The sequence below is a fragment of the Haemorhous mexicanus genome, chromosome 4, assembly GCF_027477595.1.
Source record: "Haemorhous mexicanus isolate bHaeMex1 chromosome 4, bHaeMex1.pri, whole genome shotgun sequence".
Lineage (NCBI taxonomy): Eukaryota > Metazoa > Chordata > Aves > Passeriformes > Fringillidae > Haemorhous > Haemorhous mexicanus.
The window spans coordinates 13,339,943-13,355,032 of record NC_082344.1 but is presented as its reverse complement, the minus strand read 5'-3'; the positions used below and the strand labels follow the sequence as shown (position 1 = coordinate 13,355,032).

The 15,090-nt window shown below is 37.5% G+C and overlaps 1 protein-coding gene across 6 annotated transcripts in view; it reads right to left on the bottom strand.

Moving 5' to 3' along the window:
* Positions 1-4,815: 4,815 nt before the first annotated feature.
* The window catches only part of GAB1 (GRB2 associated binding protein 1), a 99,807-nt gene continuing 89,532 nt past the window's right edge, over positions 4,816-15,090 (bottom strand). For all 6 annotated transcript variants that reach the window (XM_059843845.1, XM_059843848.1, XM_059843849.1 and 3 more), the window contains 4 exons: positions 14,782-14,875; positions 14,308-14,431; positions 11,262-11,384; positions 4,816-11,054 (listed from right to left, as the gene is read on the bottom strand). In XM_059843845.1, the coding sequence (XP_059699828.1) occupies positions 10,896-11,054; positions 11,262-11,384; positions 14,308-14,431; positions 14,782-14,875 (500 nt within the window). In that variant the 3' untranslated portion in view covers positions 4,816-10,895. The remainder of the gene's footprint in view (positions 11,055-11,261; positions 11,385-14,307; positions 14,432-14,781; positions 14,876-15,090) is intronic.

Sequence of the window (15,090 nt, the reverse complement as noted above, 5' to 3'; positions counted from 1 at the left end):
CCCCTCAAGGCCCTTCACCATCTTCACAGCCCTCCAGGAAAGGCTCAAGAATCACCTGAGGAGGTGAAGCCATGCTCTGGCTGGAGCCCAGCAGCAGCCCTCCCCCCACACCCATGCCTCCTCACGGCTCCGGCACCACCAGGCGGGAGCAGCAGGGGGTGTGGTTAAAGCAGGAGACAGCAGTGTGCCATACAGTAAGTTACTGATGAGGCAGCTTCAGGTTGCTGCATGGGCTTCTCACTTCTCCATGCGCTCTGGGTAGAGGGACTTGAACATTCACGGAAAGGGTGTCACACAGAGCCACCCTCTCAAGTTCCCTGCTCTCACTTGTTCAGGTTAATGGAGCCAGACCAAGTTTGTAGGTACAGAAGTACAGTTTTGTAACCACCTGAATACAACAACAGTGTCTGCTCCCAGCTTGAAGCATCGTGGGCTGCAGCCCCCTTGCTTTAGGATGTGACTGAGCAGATCTACACCTGCACCGGCTTTTGCTCATGGGAGGAGTGCACCTCCTCACTGATAACCTGCCAGGTGCCACCTACCAGAACGTGCATCCCAGAACCCCAGAGTGCACGGAATAGGATGAAACTGAACAGGAAAATCTGCTTAAGAGCACTACTATTGCCCTCCAGGTGCTAACAGAGGCTTTCCAAAGGGCCAGACCTGACCTAGTCAGAAGCAAAAGTCCCCTGACTGGTTCACAGTGTGGACAGCCACGTTCTCCACATCATCTGAATTGCTCTACATGTCTTCTCCTGCAGATTTGTCACACCTGTAGGTATTCCAGAAATATTCACGTGTTTTCAGCACAGATGCAGCCACTGAGTGCACTCCACAAGTTTGTGAAGCTGCATCTTCCACATCCTGAGAAACAACTGTAACCTGGAATGTAGCAGCAAAACAGACCATCTTCATGACAATTATTACAACCTTCATTCCATTGTCTTTTATTACAATCCTTTAATAGTTTTTTGAAGTTAAAATCATTAGCTTTGACATTTCCAAAAGATGCCGTCACTCTGTTTCTGCCAGAACTACGCAGGATAATAAATTCCCTGAAAATCTCAGTTTTCCTAGAATAGGATTTCTCAGCTAATCACAAATTTATTGACATATTTTCCCACTCCTCGTTGTCATCTCTTATCACAGATGAAAACTTAGTCCCTGAGCTTTGCTAAATGCTATTCTCTCCATTCTGGGACACAGCTTGAACTTTTTAAATACACACAGCAGCAAATTACAAATTAAAATAACTGTGTTATTTTAGCCAGCTCTACTCTTCCAGCATAATTTTGTGTCCACCTGCTGTGTCTCAGCTCCTGTCCCCTCTCCCAGAGCTGCTCCAGATAATGCAGTGCTCTCTCTGTGGTGAGGAGTGTAGGTCATGGTGGGGGGGGGAGCTATACTCCCCCTTTCCCATTTTTCATTCTTTTACCTCCCCTACAAAGCACACAAACAAAACCACACATAGAGAATCACTGGTGAAGGAAAATGGGTTAGAAGGCCCTTGGGAAGAAGTCAGGTGTTTGGGAAGAGCAATGAGTATATTTCAGCACCTATGACACCATCTCTTAGACTAAAACTGACAGGTAGGATCTGGTTTGATGGGGAAGGGAGAAAAGCACAACCTCCATCCAAATCTCATCGATTCTTGGCCCCCCAGCACCACGCCAGGCTATGGGGGTGTTGAGATATTTGTGTGCTTGGTATCAGCAAAGGTGAACATTCACCTCTACTTCAACAGACAAAATAATTGAAAAAAAAAAAAATCTTGCCAAAAGTTAAAAGGTTCTAAATTTATTTTTGAGTTTTCTGAAGTCCTGAAAGCAGAACAGAAGACTATGCAAAAAAAACCCAGAAAACCAAAACTGAAACAAAACCCCACCCAACAACAACAACCAAACCAGACCAAACCACCCCCCCTCCAAAGAAACACCCCAACCAACGCAGGAAAGAGGACTTTCCAAGTTGACATGAAAATCTTCATGAACCATATGGAGCCCAAATATGAAGACCTTAAACTGAAAGCAACCAATGGCATAAAGAAGTTCATGACAAAGGTTACTGATGTGTTGAACACCTACATTATGGTCAAATGCACAATAAAGCAAGAAATCCCCCCTCAGCCAGTACCCAACAGCAGTGATAACTAATTGCTAACATGCTTATGAAGTTAGTAAAGAGCTGTTTAATTACAGATTTATGTCAAATCTCTCGGGTGACACATCTTGCAACTTTGTTGCTTAGTTGAGCAATCATAACTTTAATTAATTATTCTTTAGATGACTCCTTGTTAAACAAGAAATTAAAACACCACAAGTAAAATCAACTCTGATATTATTAGCTGTGTAGCAATTATGCTAATACGCATTGCTGAACATGTATCAAAACTGTAAATCTTCCCAAAATTTGGAAAACAAAAGGAGTGAAATAGAGTTGTTTGTGGTTGCTCCATGAGACATCAATTTGGGTTCAAGAAGGTAAGAGAGGGGTGAGAACTTGGTTTGTGTTCAGATATTAGGGGGGAATTGTCAGTTTTTTTTAGTTTACAATGCCAAAGCAAGATATGACCCACATGAGATGAGATACTGCCAGTTTTTCTACTTCCTCACAAGGCTGATGTGGAGCTGGACTATCCCACCAAGAGTAAATACAATTAGACGTGTTTCAAACTATCACTTCTGTCACTGTCACTTTTCTTCTAGACTCAGATTAACAGTGCTGCAGGCAAGAGGTGGTGTACACACACACACACACACACACACACACACACACACACGATCAACAGTCAAAGAAGCCATTAAACTCAGGCTACATCTGTTAAAACAAACAAACAAATGAAAAACAAAAAAAACCCTCAAAACAAAACAAAAACCCCTAAACCCTCTGCCCATCAGCAAAGGTCACTGTCATCAGCTTCATCAAAACTGTCAACGCATTGATTTCCAGTATTAAAAACACCCATCCCCCCCACCCAAAAAAAAAAAAAAACCCAACACATGCTAACAATACCATATATTAATTTCAGTAGATTCCTCAATGGAATGGAAACTTCTTAGAGTTTAACATATGTAGGTGTATAAATTTCATCCATGTGCTCTTTGAGTATCATGAAGATGACATTGAGATTGTTCAAATTAGTGTAGCTATCCTGGTAAAATTAAACTTCCACAGAAAATAAATAGCCCAGACTTCATCTGCTGTGCTTAAACAAACTGTAAGCCTGCTCTGTGTGTATCTTCAAAAAGAAGACTACAAAAATAGTGACATATGAAGACCAAAAGTCTTTCAAATTGTGCCCAACCACAAACCAGTGAATATTTGGTAACAGCAACGTGGCATGCAGATATCAGACTCTCCTTGTGTCCATCTTAATACAGGCCCTTTGATCGATAAAATTTACCCATGCAAAAAAAAAAAAAAAAAAAAGACCCCATATTGAGTCAACTGCTGATACTCATTACAGAAATCCTCGAAGAATGGAGATTCTGTAACAAGCAGCACTTTCACAGAAAAAACCCCAGAATTAATAAAATGCTTTTAGATTTTATTTCTTTGCTGCTATGACTGAAAAGGCTCCACCAAAAGGCAAACATATATATTTTTTCAATATGTAAAATACATTTTAGTATAAAAAGTAATGCACAAACACTTTATTACACACACAGATCCTTTTCAAAACTCCGGGTTCTCCTCCCTCTCAGCAACCAGGTTCTGCCCTGGCCCTGTTTCCTTTCATGAAGCTTACTCCTCACCTTACAGTACTGCAACCAGAGTGAGACAGGGCAAGGAAAGACTCTTTTGGAAAACTTACCTCCATGTATTGGCACAGCAGTTAAGCCATCTGACTTACAGAATCACAGAATTAACTAGGTTGGGAAAGACCTTTGACATCATCAAGATTTCCTCCTGCTGCTGTTATTCTTAGAGCAAAAAAGGACTTTAAGAAGTTGGATATAGACCTTCAGTGAAAGATAGGGATAAATCTAAAGAGTTTTTTTAAGGAAGATATAATACTTTAATTTTTCTATTTTAACTACATTTTATCCCTTCAGTAATAGTTCCAGTTGAATTCCACATATACACAAGTATCCATCTGCCTCTACACTCAAATTTCATATATTGATGCCTCTGCCATGGCATCTTAATCGGATTTTCATGGTTACCTTGCTTTTCTTATGCTGCTATGTTTCCACTCAGTTGTCATCTAGGCCAGTTTTCCCATAGTGTTTAGATACTTAAATAGTCATGAAAGACTTTGCAAAACACTTTGACACTTAACATTGATAAATATCTACTTACCTGTAACTATAGTATCAGAATAGATAGGACATACAGGGCTTCCAAAACAGCTTTTATTGGAAAAATGATGAACCCTCATGTGTGCTGTGGATTGTGGTTGTTTTGTGCCACATGTATTTCCTGAGCCTTTGGTTTTAGACATGAATATGCTTTTTGTATTAGCCTATAGTCACTGCTTTGGAGTTACTGCTTTGTATACATCGTCTGAATTCCTTTCTGCAGTAGTGACTATTCTAAATCATAACAGAGATTTTCTACATTAAAAAAACCTTCTGCTCGCTCACAAAAAACAGAGCAGCTTTTATAAAAGTAAATTGGTTTTCAACCCTCCTTTAATTAAAGAGAATAGTTGGGAGAAAATTCATGTCAAAAATACACAGGAAATCAAAGTAAGACTTCACCAAAGAACTATGTGTCCTGGAGAAAATGTAACAGCCTTTATTCAGATCATTATGATGCAGGGGAGGTAAAAACTACTAAGAGAAAAGTCTGACATTGCGTGTGCAGAATGGATAATTTTAAATAATTTATTTTTTAAAAAAGTTTTGTTTGGGCTTTTTTAAAAACAGAACAATATCCCATTTACAGAACAATAACTGCTTGCTTAATTTCAAGTTTCCATCCTTATGCACAATGCACCTACTAAAGGAAAATCTCAAGATCTTAGAACTATCCATTGGAAATTTATCCTTAACCTTAAAACGTTGTTGGGAGCCAACGTTTTCTGATTCTTGATCCCAGACTTTAAAGACAGCCCTTTTCCTGGTATACCAAATGCTGTACAAAAATACAGACCACAGATACCCAAAAAATGGAGTGAACAATAATATTCATATTGAGATAAAGCATAGCTCCCAAAGGGTGGTACTGAGTATACTTGCATCACAATCCTAAATATTATCCTATTCATTTTACACAGAGAAAACAAACCCACCAGCCCTCTCCAAAACTAAAGTTTTGCTTGAACTCTTGATATTGTTTTTAAGCAAACCACTTTTTTCAGAGCTTGTTGGTACTTCCCTGATACTGGCCACAGGATCTGTGTCCCAACTTCTAAACTGAGCACTGGAATTGGGGGCAGCTGCACCATATAGTGTATGAGGAGATCAGAGGCAAAATCCTGGTCCTGGGTGGCTCCTTTACTTTTTTCCATCTTTTTAAAAAGTTCAAGGGCCAAGTCTATTTTATGCTTCCTCATATTGGGCTGTCAGTGAGTAGAACTAAAGGCAAAAATGTCTTAAGAATCATATCACTTCTTTCAGGAAGTGATGATTCTTAAGACATTTAAGGAGGAAAAAAACCATAGTTATAACACAAGGTGTGTTTTTCAAATTCAATTCCTAAACTTATATTCATATAATTGAGTAGAAATTAGATTTTGAAAAAGTTCTTGGAACTTTCACTTACTTAAAGAGGACAGCAGTGCCTTGAATATGAAATTCTGCTCCTCAAAAGATTGTAAATGGATCTGTGTGCCTGGGGAATTTGAACCCTGTTACACATAATGCCTTTTCAAATGCTGCTCTATGCCTAACTGGATATTAGGGACCTTAACTCTGAACACTATTTGTTTCCAATGTTTAGGTTTCGATTATGATTAATTAAAAAATTAATTAAATATACACACCATGATTTATAGGTATTACTATGAAGATCATCTCAGCAGAGGGTTGAATCACTGTTTTGATGCAATTAACTCCAGACTCTGAGGTACACCAGCAGGCCAGTCTGAGGCATCCCCAAACTCACAGGTCTGCATCCTTCACCTCTAACACAAAATAGAAAGGAAAAAAACCTTAAACTTTCAGCTAGTCTGCACAGTTTATAATTGTGCAAAAACCAGCAAAAATGCACAGAAGCAAGTAGCGATTCCTTCCTCTAAAGTATATTCCCTAAAAAGCACATAAAAATATGAAAACTTACATATTTTAAAGTCTGGAACGAATTCAGGGAAAATAAGGCATATTTATATTTTCCTCCTCTTCTGGCCTTCTGATTAAAACAATCAAGCTGTCTGGGTACCTTGTGCAAGCCCCCCCCCCCACACATTAAACCCAGGACCTCAAAGAGCATTTAATAAAATCTTATTAGGATTGCCCTTTCTGAAAATGTGACACACATTTTCTTTTTATTTCACTGCAGATGCAACTTACTAGGAAAAGGCTTGACAGTGATGAGAGATCCTGGAGAATTTTCAAGAGCCAATTATGATGATTACTACAAGTGCTGGCTTTATAATTGCAGGAAAACTTTGAGAATCTCCATTTTTCCAACTTGGTGCTTTATGTTCTAAACTGTACAGGATTTTATTCTATTCCATTTTAGCATATAAAATTAAACATTTTATGTGTGTGCACAGCAGATTATACAACTGTACACTTCAGCTAACCTGCTTATAAAAAAGCTGAAGCAAACAGATCATCCCTTTCAAATGAAACATGAAAATCTTCTTTTCTAGACCATCTAGAAAGAAAACCACTGGCACCAGAACAGTCTAGTTCTGTTTACTTAACAACGAGATAGCAAAAACCTTTCAGCTGGTCATGCATCCAATACCTGTTCTCCTCCTGCTTTTGCTACTGAAAATTAACATCAGGGCTGCAGAACCATAAACATATTCTGGAAAACTTAAAATGTCAAAGATATTGTTCATAACTCTCTCAACACCTTTTCTTTGTATCATACTCTGCACCTTGTCAGGCTGAGAGCTGAACTCAAAATGTTCATTCAGTTAGGGCAAAATCCAGAAACCTCATTGTCTGGGATTTGGTTCATCTACACCCAATCAACACAATGTTTTTGTGGAACACTTATTACAATAACTGCTAGACAAGCACCTTTTTTTTGTGGTCATCGCCATATTAATATTCCCAAGAAATAAAACAACAAGAAATCAACATTTAAGAAGCAGTTTGGTGCAATACAGAGATCAAGAGCAGATTAGGAAATATGGAGGATAATCTTGAAATTTAAGTTCACCTGTGGATAGTGCTGAGCTTCTTAAGAACTACAGGTATAAAATATTTCAACAGATGAAGTGACACTATTGCTGTCCAAATTGCACACTGATATTGTACGGCAGTATCTTCTCCTTGAGCAAATAAATGTCCATTCACTTTTCATGACACAAACCTCTATAGCTAAGGAGGGAATGGAACTGCTCTCCAGGGCTGCTAAGTTTCCAAAGTGCTTTTGCAAAAGTACTACATATATATATATATATATAGATATATATAGATATATAGATATATATATATGTGTGTGTGTGTGTGTGTGTGTGTATGTGTGTGTATATACACACATATATATGCATATACATGTACACACACACACACACACACACACACACACAAATTTACTGCTGCAGTAATAGCTAAACTTAAATTTCACTGTGATTAAAATCTTGCTTGGCTCATAGTGCACTGTAAAAGCTACAGAGGTGCCCATCACTCCCTAATTAGCGACAAGAAGCAATAAATTCTAAATTACTTAATCAAAACAGCCATACTGTAATTTGCCTGTACTCCCTAGGTGTGGCACTATGTCACAACTGTCATACATGAATGGTTTGTTATTGTTTTTTTACATAAATACAAATATTAGTAAAAAAAACCACTAATCACCACATTTTCACCTTTTTCCATGTCACATTACGAAGTTCTAGTGGAACAGAGCAGCTGTGTTTGCACCTGCACTTCATGAGGTAATAGTGATTATATCGCAGTGTGTAAAAGTGTGGCTATTGGTACTTAGCAGATAAAGAAATGTTCAGATCACACCACGGAATGATGCCAAATCACCTCTCAAGTCAATCTTAGAGTACAAGGCACCAAGTTTTCTTTCGATTTTTAGGAGCAAGGTGTTGTATACTTGTAAAAGACATATTGAATATATATATTTGCAATTTAAAATGACACATACAACAAACTGCAACTGGTAACATAGAGTTTGAGCAAAACAAGAGAAAACTTACCTATTTGAAAAAAGAACACTTGACAAGCAACATTGACAAGCTACTTCTGCACCAGTATCTGCTTGAATTTCCACCAGCTTGCCTCCAACTAGAGTGTCCTCACAAATCTAGTAACTGGAAGTGACACAGGGCTGATATCAGTTTCACTTGCTTTCTATCACCTACAACTTTAGGAGACACTTTTTCAATTTTATATTCATATCCTTAGACCATCCAAGAGCTCAGACAGATTTGCACTATGAAGCCCGTGCAGCTTCCCTGGTGAAAATGAAATGTATCATCAGAAGTTAAAATCACTCCTCTGATTCTGAACATACCATAGACAGCATGTAAGTATGGAAAATGTAAGAATGGAATATGGGGGAGGAAACTGCTTAGAAATCTAATTAAAGAAAAATTGTAGGCTCTACTTAGAAAATGTTACACTGTCTGTACAGTGTGGGAACTCCTGTTTTCCTTAACAAAAGAAAGGGGAAAAGCCTAGAAATTAAGAGTGGATTCTCATAACAATAACATAATAACATCATAATAACAAATCTCTCATCATAATAACAAATAATCTGGTGAATTCTGCCAAATTTTAAATGAAGAAAGAGTAAGTGTAATCTGTAAATCAAGGACTGATATCAGCAAAATTAGAGCAAATCCATCTCCTATCACTAACTCAGCAAGAGAGGCTGGCTTAGGAGACTGATTTTTTCCTGGCTCCCAGAAGAGTGGGAATTCACATTATTTGGCTTCTTGGCACAGAGTTTTAAATCAGAGATCCAAGTTAAAAATTGTTCTAGCTGTACATCTACAATTCTGAAAAAATGTGGTTGGTATCCAGGCACCTTCCCAGACACACTGACATCCATTTGCTGCTTTGTAGGACAGAGTTTACACACCAAAACAGAACAACTTGATTTATTTAAAATTCACCTCAAAAGTCACTGTGTTTAGTTTCTTTTTTTAAAATGAACACTCAAAACATCAAAATATTACTAATTTAAAAAGAACCTTTGTTAAGAAGAAGATAATTTACATACTAGATTGTGGCTGTGAGGGGAGAGAAACAACCAATGATAGATTAGGCACAGTATGAAGGCCAACATGCCAGAAAACAATGCAGCTTTAAGCTCAATTTTTAAATGATCTGGACAAAAAAAAACCCAATTGGGCAGGAAAATGAAACCAACCACTTAATTGAGGGCATTTGCTTTAAACAAAAGTGTTAGCAATTTTTCTATCTAGACCTAACTCATTCATGTATTTAAAGAATTCTATCTTCTTCCATATAACAAAAAAATGTTTCTAAACCAAGGCAGATTATTACTTGGAACTGGCATAGTAAAATAAAGGATCACAGTATATAGAGTTTAAAATCCTGTACCAGGAAAGAGCAACAAGTGGTTTACAAGGGGATCATTTAAGTATATTATCAAATTTTTAAAAACAGAGATATAAAATATCAGTTGCATAGGGATTTAAATATAAGGCCAAGCAGGAGATTAAAGTAAAATAGAGCTCAAAAGAAGGGCACTATGGTGTTAAAACATAGTATTTCCATTTGAGTTAATGTCTAATTCAAAATCACAGTATTTTGCTAGTACTAAAAAAAGTGAATGTCAAACTGTCCCATTAATCTTGAATGGAAAACTGACATTAGAACTTCTAAACAGTATAAAACTAAAGCTCATTGTCTAAACCTGATCAGTGTATTAGCACAACAGTGCTTGGTACGTACCTGATTTATATACTCTACCTTGTGTAAATAATATAAAGGTTATTTTTTTGTTAATAAGTATGAGATCACAATATTACTGCATGCCATCAGTGGTTTGCAGGCTTACTTGACATTTAATTATTCAGTCTTTGAAAGTGTAAGATCCCACCCTGCAGAATCTTCACCCATTGAACACAGAACACTGTCATTAATAAAATACAATAGAAGTTCCACCACTAACAACTAACATATAAGGCAGGATTTTAGGTCTAAACCGAGTACAGTTCATTATTATTAACTCACAGCTATTTTTTGTTAGGAAGGTAACCTGTAGACTTCCAAACAATTTTGTATGTATTAAATATAAACAAGTATGTAACTAACGCTTGTCTCTCGGCATTTCAAGTAGATTATTCAATTGCAAAAGTATTTCTGCAAAATCAATTTTGAGTTGTTAAAATGAAGTTCAAATATTAATTTCCATTTCTACATGTAGCTTAATTAACCTAAAATTGTGAGGAATAGTAGTGTAAGGAAAAAAGAATTCTCCAGATGAATTAGACAGTAAGGTATAGTAACTGTGAATACTTGAACCAACATTGTAACTGAAAAAGTGCATAAACACAGTAATACTACAAATGTGTTAACTACAGAACAAAAGGTTTTCTGAAACTTAAGTAATATTATTTTACAGATTATTTACATGCTGTGATTTTTCCAGACACCACAGAGCCAATTCATGATCTTAAAGTTCCTCTGATACATTCATTGTCTTTTGGCTTCCAACCTATTCAGTGAGGAACTGATTCCCACCCCAGGGAATCAGGTACTGTGCAGCTGAACAACACTGCCATTGTGGTTCTGTGATTCTTCAAAATTCACTTCTTTCCATTCTTCAAATACAAAGCAGTGTTTTCACTTCACACTTTTCGTGGGTGTTTCGGACTCCGTAGACTGTCTGCCATCAGTCCATGCCTCACGCGTGCTCTTCAGAGCCAGCGTTTTCTGCTGGTCCACCACAACGTAATCAACTCTCTCATCTGCCACACTGCTGCCTGAGCCACTGTTCTTTTTCTGGGAACAGTGAGAAACAAGTTCAAGTAAATTAACAACAAAAAAGCAAGTAGGTGTCCCAAATAGACACAGAACAAGCACTGGTTTCTCTGAAAGGTCCAACACTGTCTCTCCATTAATCATTTGAGAAATGACCATTAAGAGATCTTACTGAAGGCAATTTTGAACTCCTGAGAGCAGAAAAGCAAGGGCTGAACTACTGCTTACCTTACGAGGTGGGGTAGACTTTCCTGAATCCAAGTCCAGATCTAAATATTCCACTTGTTTATCTCCTTTAGGTTTTACCATAGGGCTGCTTCCTCCATCAAGGCTAGTGCTTCCAAACAAATTCTGAAATCATAGTATAAACAACCTCAGCTACAAATGTACAAACTAGTGGTCCACATTATCAAACATGCTTACTACAAACTGCCAAAATCTAAAAGGTTAAGGAATCATTTATTATTGCAATCACTTAAATCATGCAAATTTCATTGACCCTGTATGGCAAGGGGATACATTCTATGTCTAAAATGGGACAGAGTCAAAACCCAAAGGGAGGAAAAAAGTCAAAAACCACCCCCACAAATTTAGGGTTGCCACCAAACCCATCTGTGTTTTCCACTTCATGTCCTCTTCATATAATGAAATAAGAACAGATCGTATTTTATTCTTTTTAAATGCAATTATTATATCTCAAATTTAGCATTACTTAAGCACAAATTTTCTATTTCCCTCAATTTTTGTTAAATACCTACAATAATTTCTGCTTGACAGTAGTGGCAAATCTAAAAATGAATTTTTTACATTTCATTCAAAAGTCATCATGATTAAGGTGAAAATCAAAGAGTATTGTTCAACTGACAGGATAAAAATATTTAAACTTTGGAAAATATGTGTAGGGCTGCCCGAACTGAAGTTGCATTGTATACACCTAAATTTCAGTTAGCCCAGACTTTTACAACCTCACCTCCTCTGTCCTCTCCCAGCCTGATCCCTCCCTCTTAACAGGTGTTATAGGAACAGTACAATAGAAGGACTCTTCTCTAAAAGATAAAGAAAAAACAGGAAGATAGAGGGCAGCAGTCAGCAAAAAATGAAGAAGAAGGCAGAAGGAAAGACAGAAGGGTAAGGCTGAGAGCAACTTGAAAGAAAAAGCAGAATATTGCTGATTTTATTAAAAAAACCCCATAAGTATGACATCAAACAAGATGCTTCAAAGCTGATGACAGAAAAAGATTAAGAAATACAGATTCCTTGCTAAGATAGAGTTGGAACAAGTAAAAATTCTCAAAAAGTCAATTTTTAAAACAAAGGCCGTAAAATATGCAGAAATGTTCTAGTTCTTTAGGAAGTAAAATATTTTATGTGCTAAAGCAAAACAGACTGGGCTTTTTAAACTGAAGTTATCTATTATATCTCTACTGTCCAGCTCATTCAACATTAAGTGGTAACAAGGACAAACACAAACAACTAATATGAAGTTCATTTTCGTTGCTCAAATTCTCAGAACAAATTTCTGTGTATTAAAGATACAAAAATCAGATTTTGTATCAATGTTTCCAGGATAAATTTTAAAAGCTGTTACTCATTAAACAAAAAATAATCTGTTATTTCAAACAAACTAAGCAGGCAGAACATATGCATTAGGAAACAGAAACTTTATTACACGCAAATGAAACAGAAAGGAAATCTGTTGAATAACCTTAAAAGAGGACTGGTGCAAGCAAACAGAAGATATTAATGTGCTGGAGGATTAATTGTACCATCTTGGTAAGGAAGTTAAGACCTTGGAACAGCCTTAAGATTCAACAGAAACACCCAGATTGATCTGTGATTTTGTGCAGGAAGAACTGTGGGCTTGGGTGGGGCTAATCTCTGGTGTAATACAGGATGTTTCTTGCACCTGTGAAATGGGACATCACCCATTACTTACCAATGGCCCTTGCAAAAGAGGAGCTAAGAATTAACATCAGCAGTTCCCCTGTGCTTAGTACTTTTCCCCTGGGAAGCACAACAGGCACGGCATAAGGCACAATTTGGGGCGCTCTGCAGGCTCTGGAGCCTGCACTCCACTATCTCCCACAGGGACTGGCATGAGAGGGACCTGGGATGAAGCATCCAGAGGTAGCAGTGGTGAGCTGGGGGGCAGGGATACTGGAGGAAGCTGGGAGGGCATCCAGAACAGCAGGGGACAGGAAAGTGAAAAGCTTTGTGAGAGGAGAGCCCAGGGGCAGTGAGATGGGCCAGCACATGCCATATAAGAAGGCAGACACACAAACAGAACAAAAAAGGTGCTAGATAGGCCCTCCCCAAAGAAGGTCATACATAAATGATTTCAAGATGAAAAATACTGCTGTATCCCCTACTAACAACTCAAACATATGAGTGCACTGAACTGACTGGATGGGGCTTTGAACAACCCGGTCTACTAGACTGACCCTGACCATGGCATGGGATGTTAGAACAAGATGATCTGTAAGGTCCCTTTCAATCCAAACCATTCCATGACTAGACGAAAAGCTGAGCTCAAGATACAGGTTTCCTCCAGTGCTTTATGCATATTCTAAACTACATTTTAGTTTAGGCCTAGGTCTACTGCTATTGTCTTCCTTAAAACTACTGCTATTGAGTCTTCTTTTTCTCTCTCTCCTTCCCCTCACCAAAGAAAAACCACAGTGTGCATCATTAACTTTTCCTAACTAGCTGCACTCCATGCTGAGTATCTGAAGCTTCATTATCTCAGAAAACCTCCTAAAAGGGGAAAAAATACAGACATTTAATACACAAAGACTCCTTTTATCTTCTTCTTTGAAAGACGCCTAATAAAATACACATGGTTCAATTTTCATAGAATGTATACAAATATCAATCGTTTTTTTTCCCCTGTTCCTTCTACATTTCCTGTCCTTTTAATACAGTTTTTTTAAGCATGTCTCAGAGGTCCTAGGACAGTTTATTTCCCTTCATGTCATAATACTGAACTCGTACATAGCCCAAGGACAAACAATTGTAAAGAGGGGACAGATTCTAGGAAAGAGGTAGAAAAAAAGTCATGTTGTATACTGTTTTATATAATAGATATACAATGTATATCAACCATTTTCTTCAGTGAAATCCTACCAAAATTACAGCTTTGCTATGGAGATTTTTTTATCATTCTGTTGATCTAGAAGTATAAAGGGAGTGATCTTGAGTGAAGGAGCTGTGTTTGCATGATTTAAAAGTAAGGACTGCACAGGAAGAGAGTAGTTAAGATGTAGATTTTACATACTGGGTCTTCAGTGGACTGATTTGGGTTCATGGATACATAATTCTCTTCACTGTCATGCGAGTCACTGCTGGAAGTTGTGCTATGAACTGAATCCGGTCTGGGAGACATGGGAAACCTGGAGGAGCTAATTACCAGGAATTATTTTACAAACAATACATCTGCAATATTTAAAACCTCCTGGTGAACAACAAAAATAACCATATTAGAGCTGAAATTTTCATTCAAGTTTACTAGAGTGTCACATTTTTTGGTTATACAAAAAATGCGACACTCTAATGGTTATAGTCCCTTATATTTAATACCACAAAACAAAATTTCACACGGACACACTTTATTTCAATGCACAGATACACACACAGACTCATATTCTTCCAAGTGAAACTTCAAGCTACAAACAAGCTAAAAATATGATACAGATGTACACTCCAGTCACCAAAATGATTAATCTGAATGAGGAAAAGCAAAGAAACTTACTCTCGTGCAAAGCTTCTGGTGATAGGAGACCTAACTGGAGCTTGTAATTCTTCCCATTCAGGCAGAGGTTTTATTTCTAGTGGAGCTGGTTTTGCTATGTAAGAAACAGACAACTGTAAAACACAGAACTTTCCTAAACAAACTTAAATTTAATAGCTTTTCACAGACTAAATACAGAAAAAACCTTTATCTTTCAAATAGTAAGGAAAGGGAGACACTTCCATTTTCAGAAAGACATGATATACTAACTTACGTTTTTAATCTTTTCAGGTAATGAGAGGAAACATCAATTAAAAATTAAAATATAAA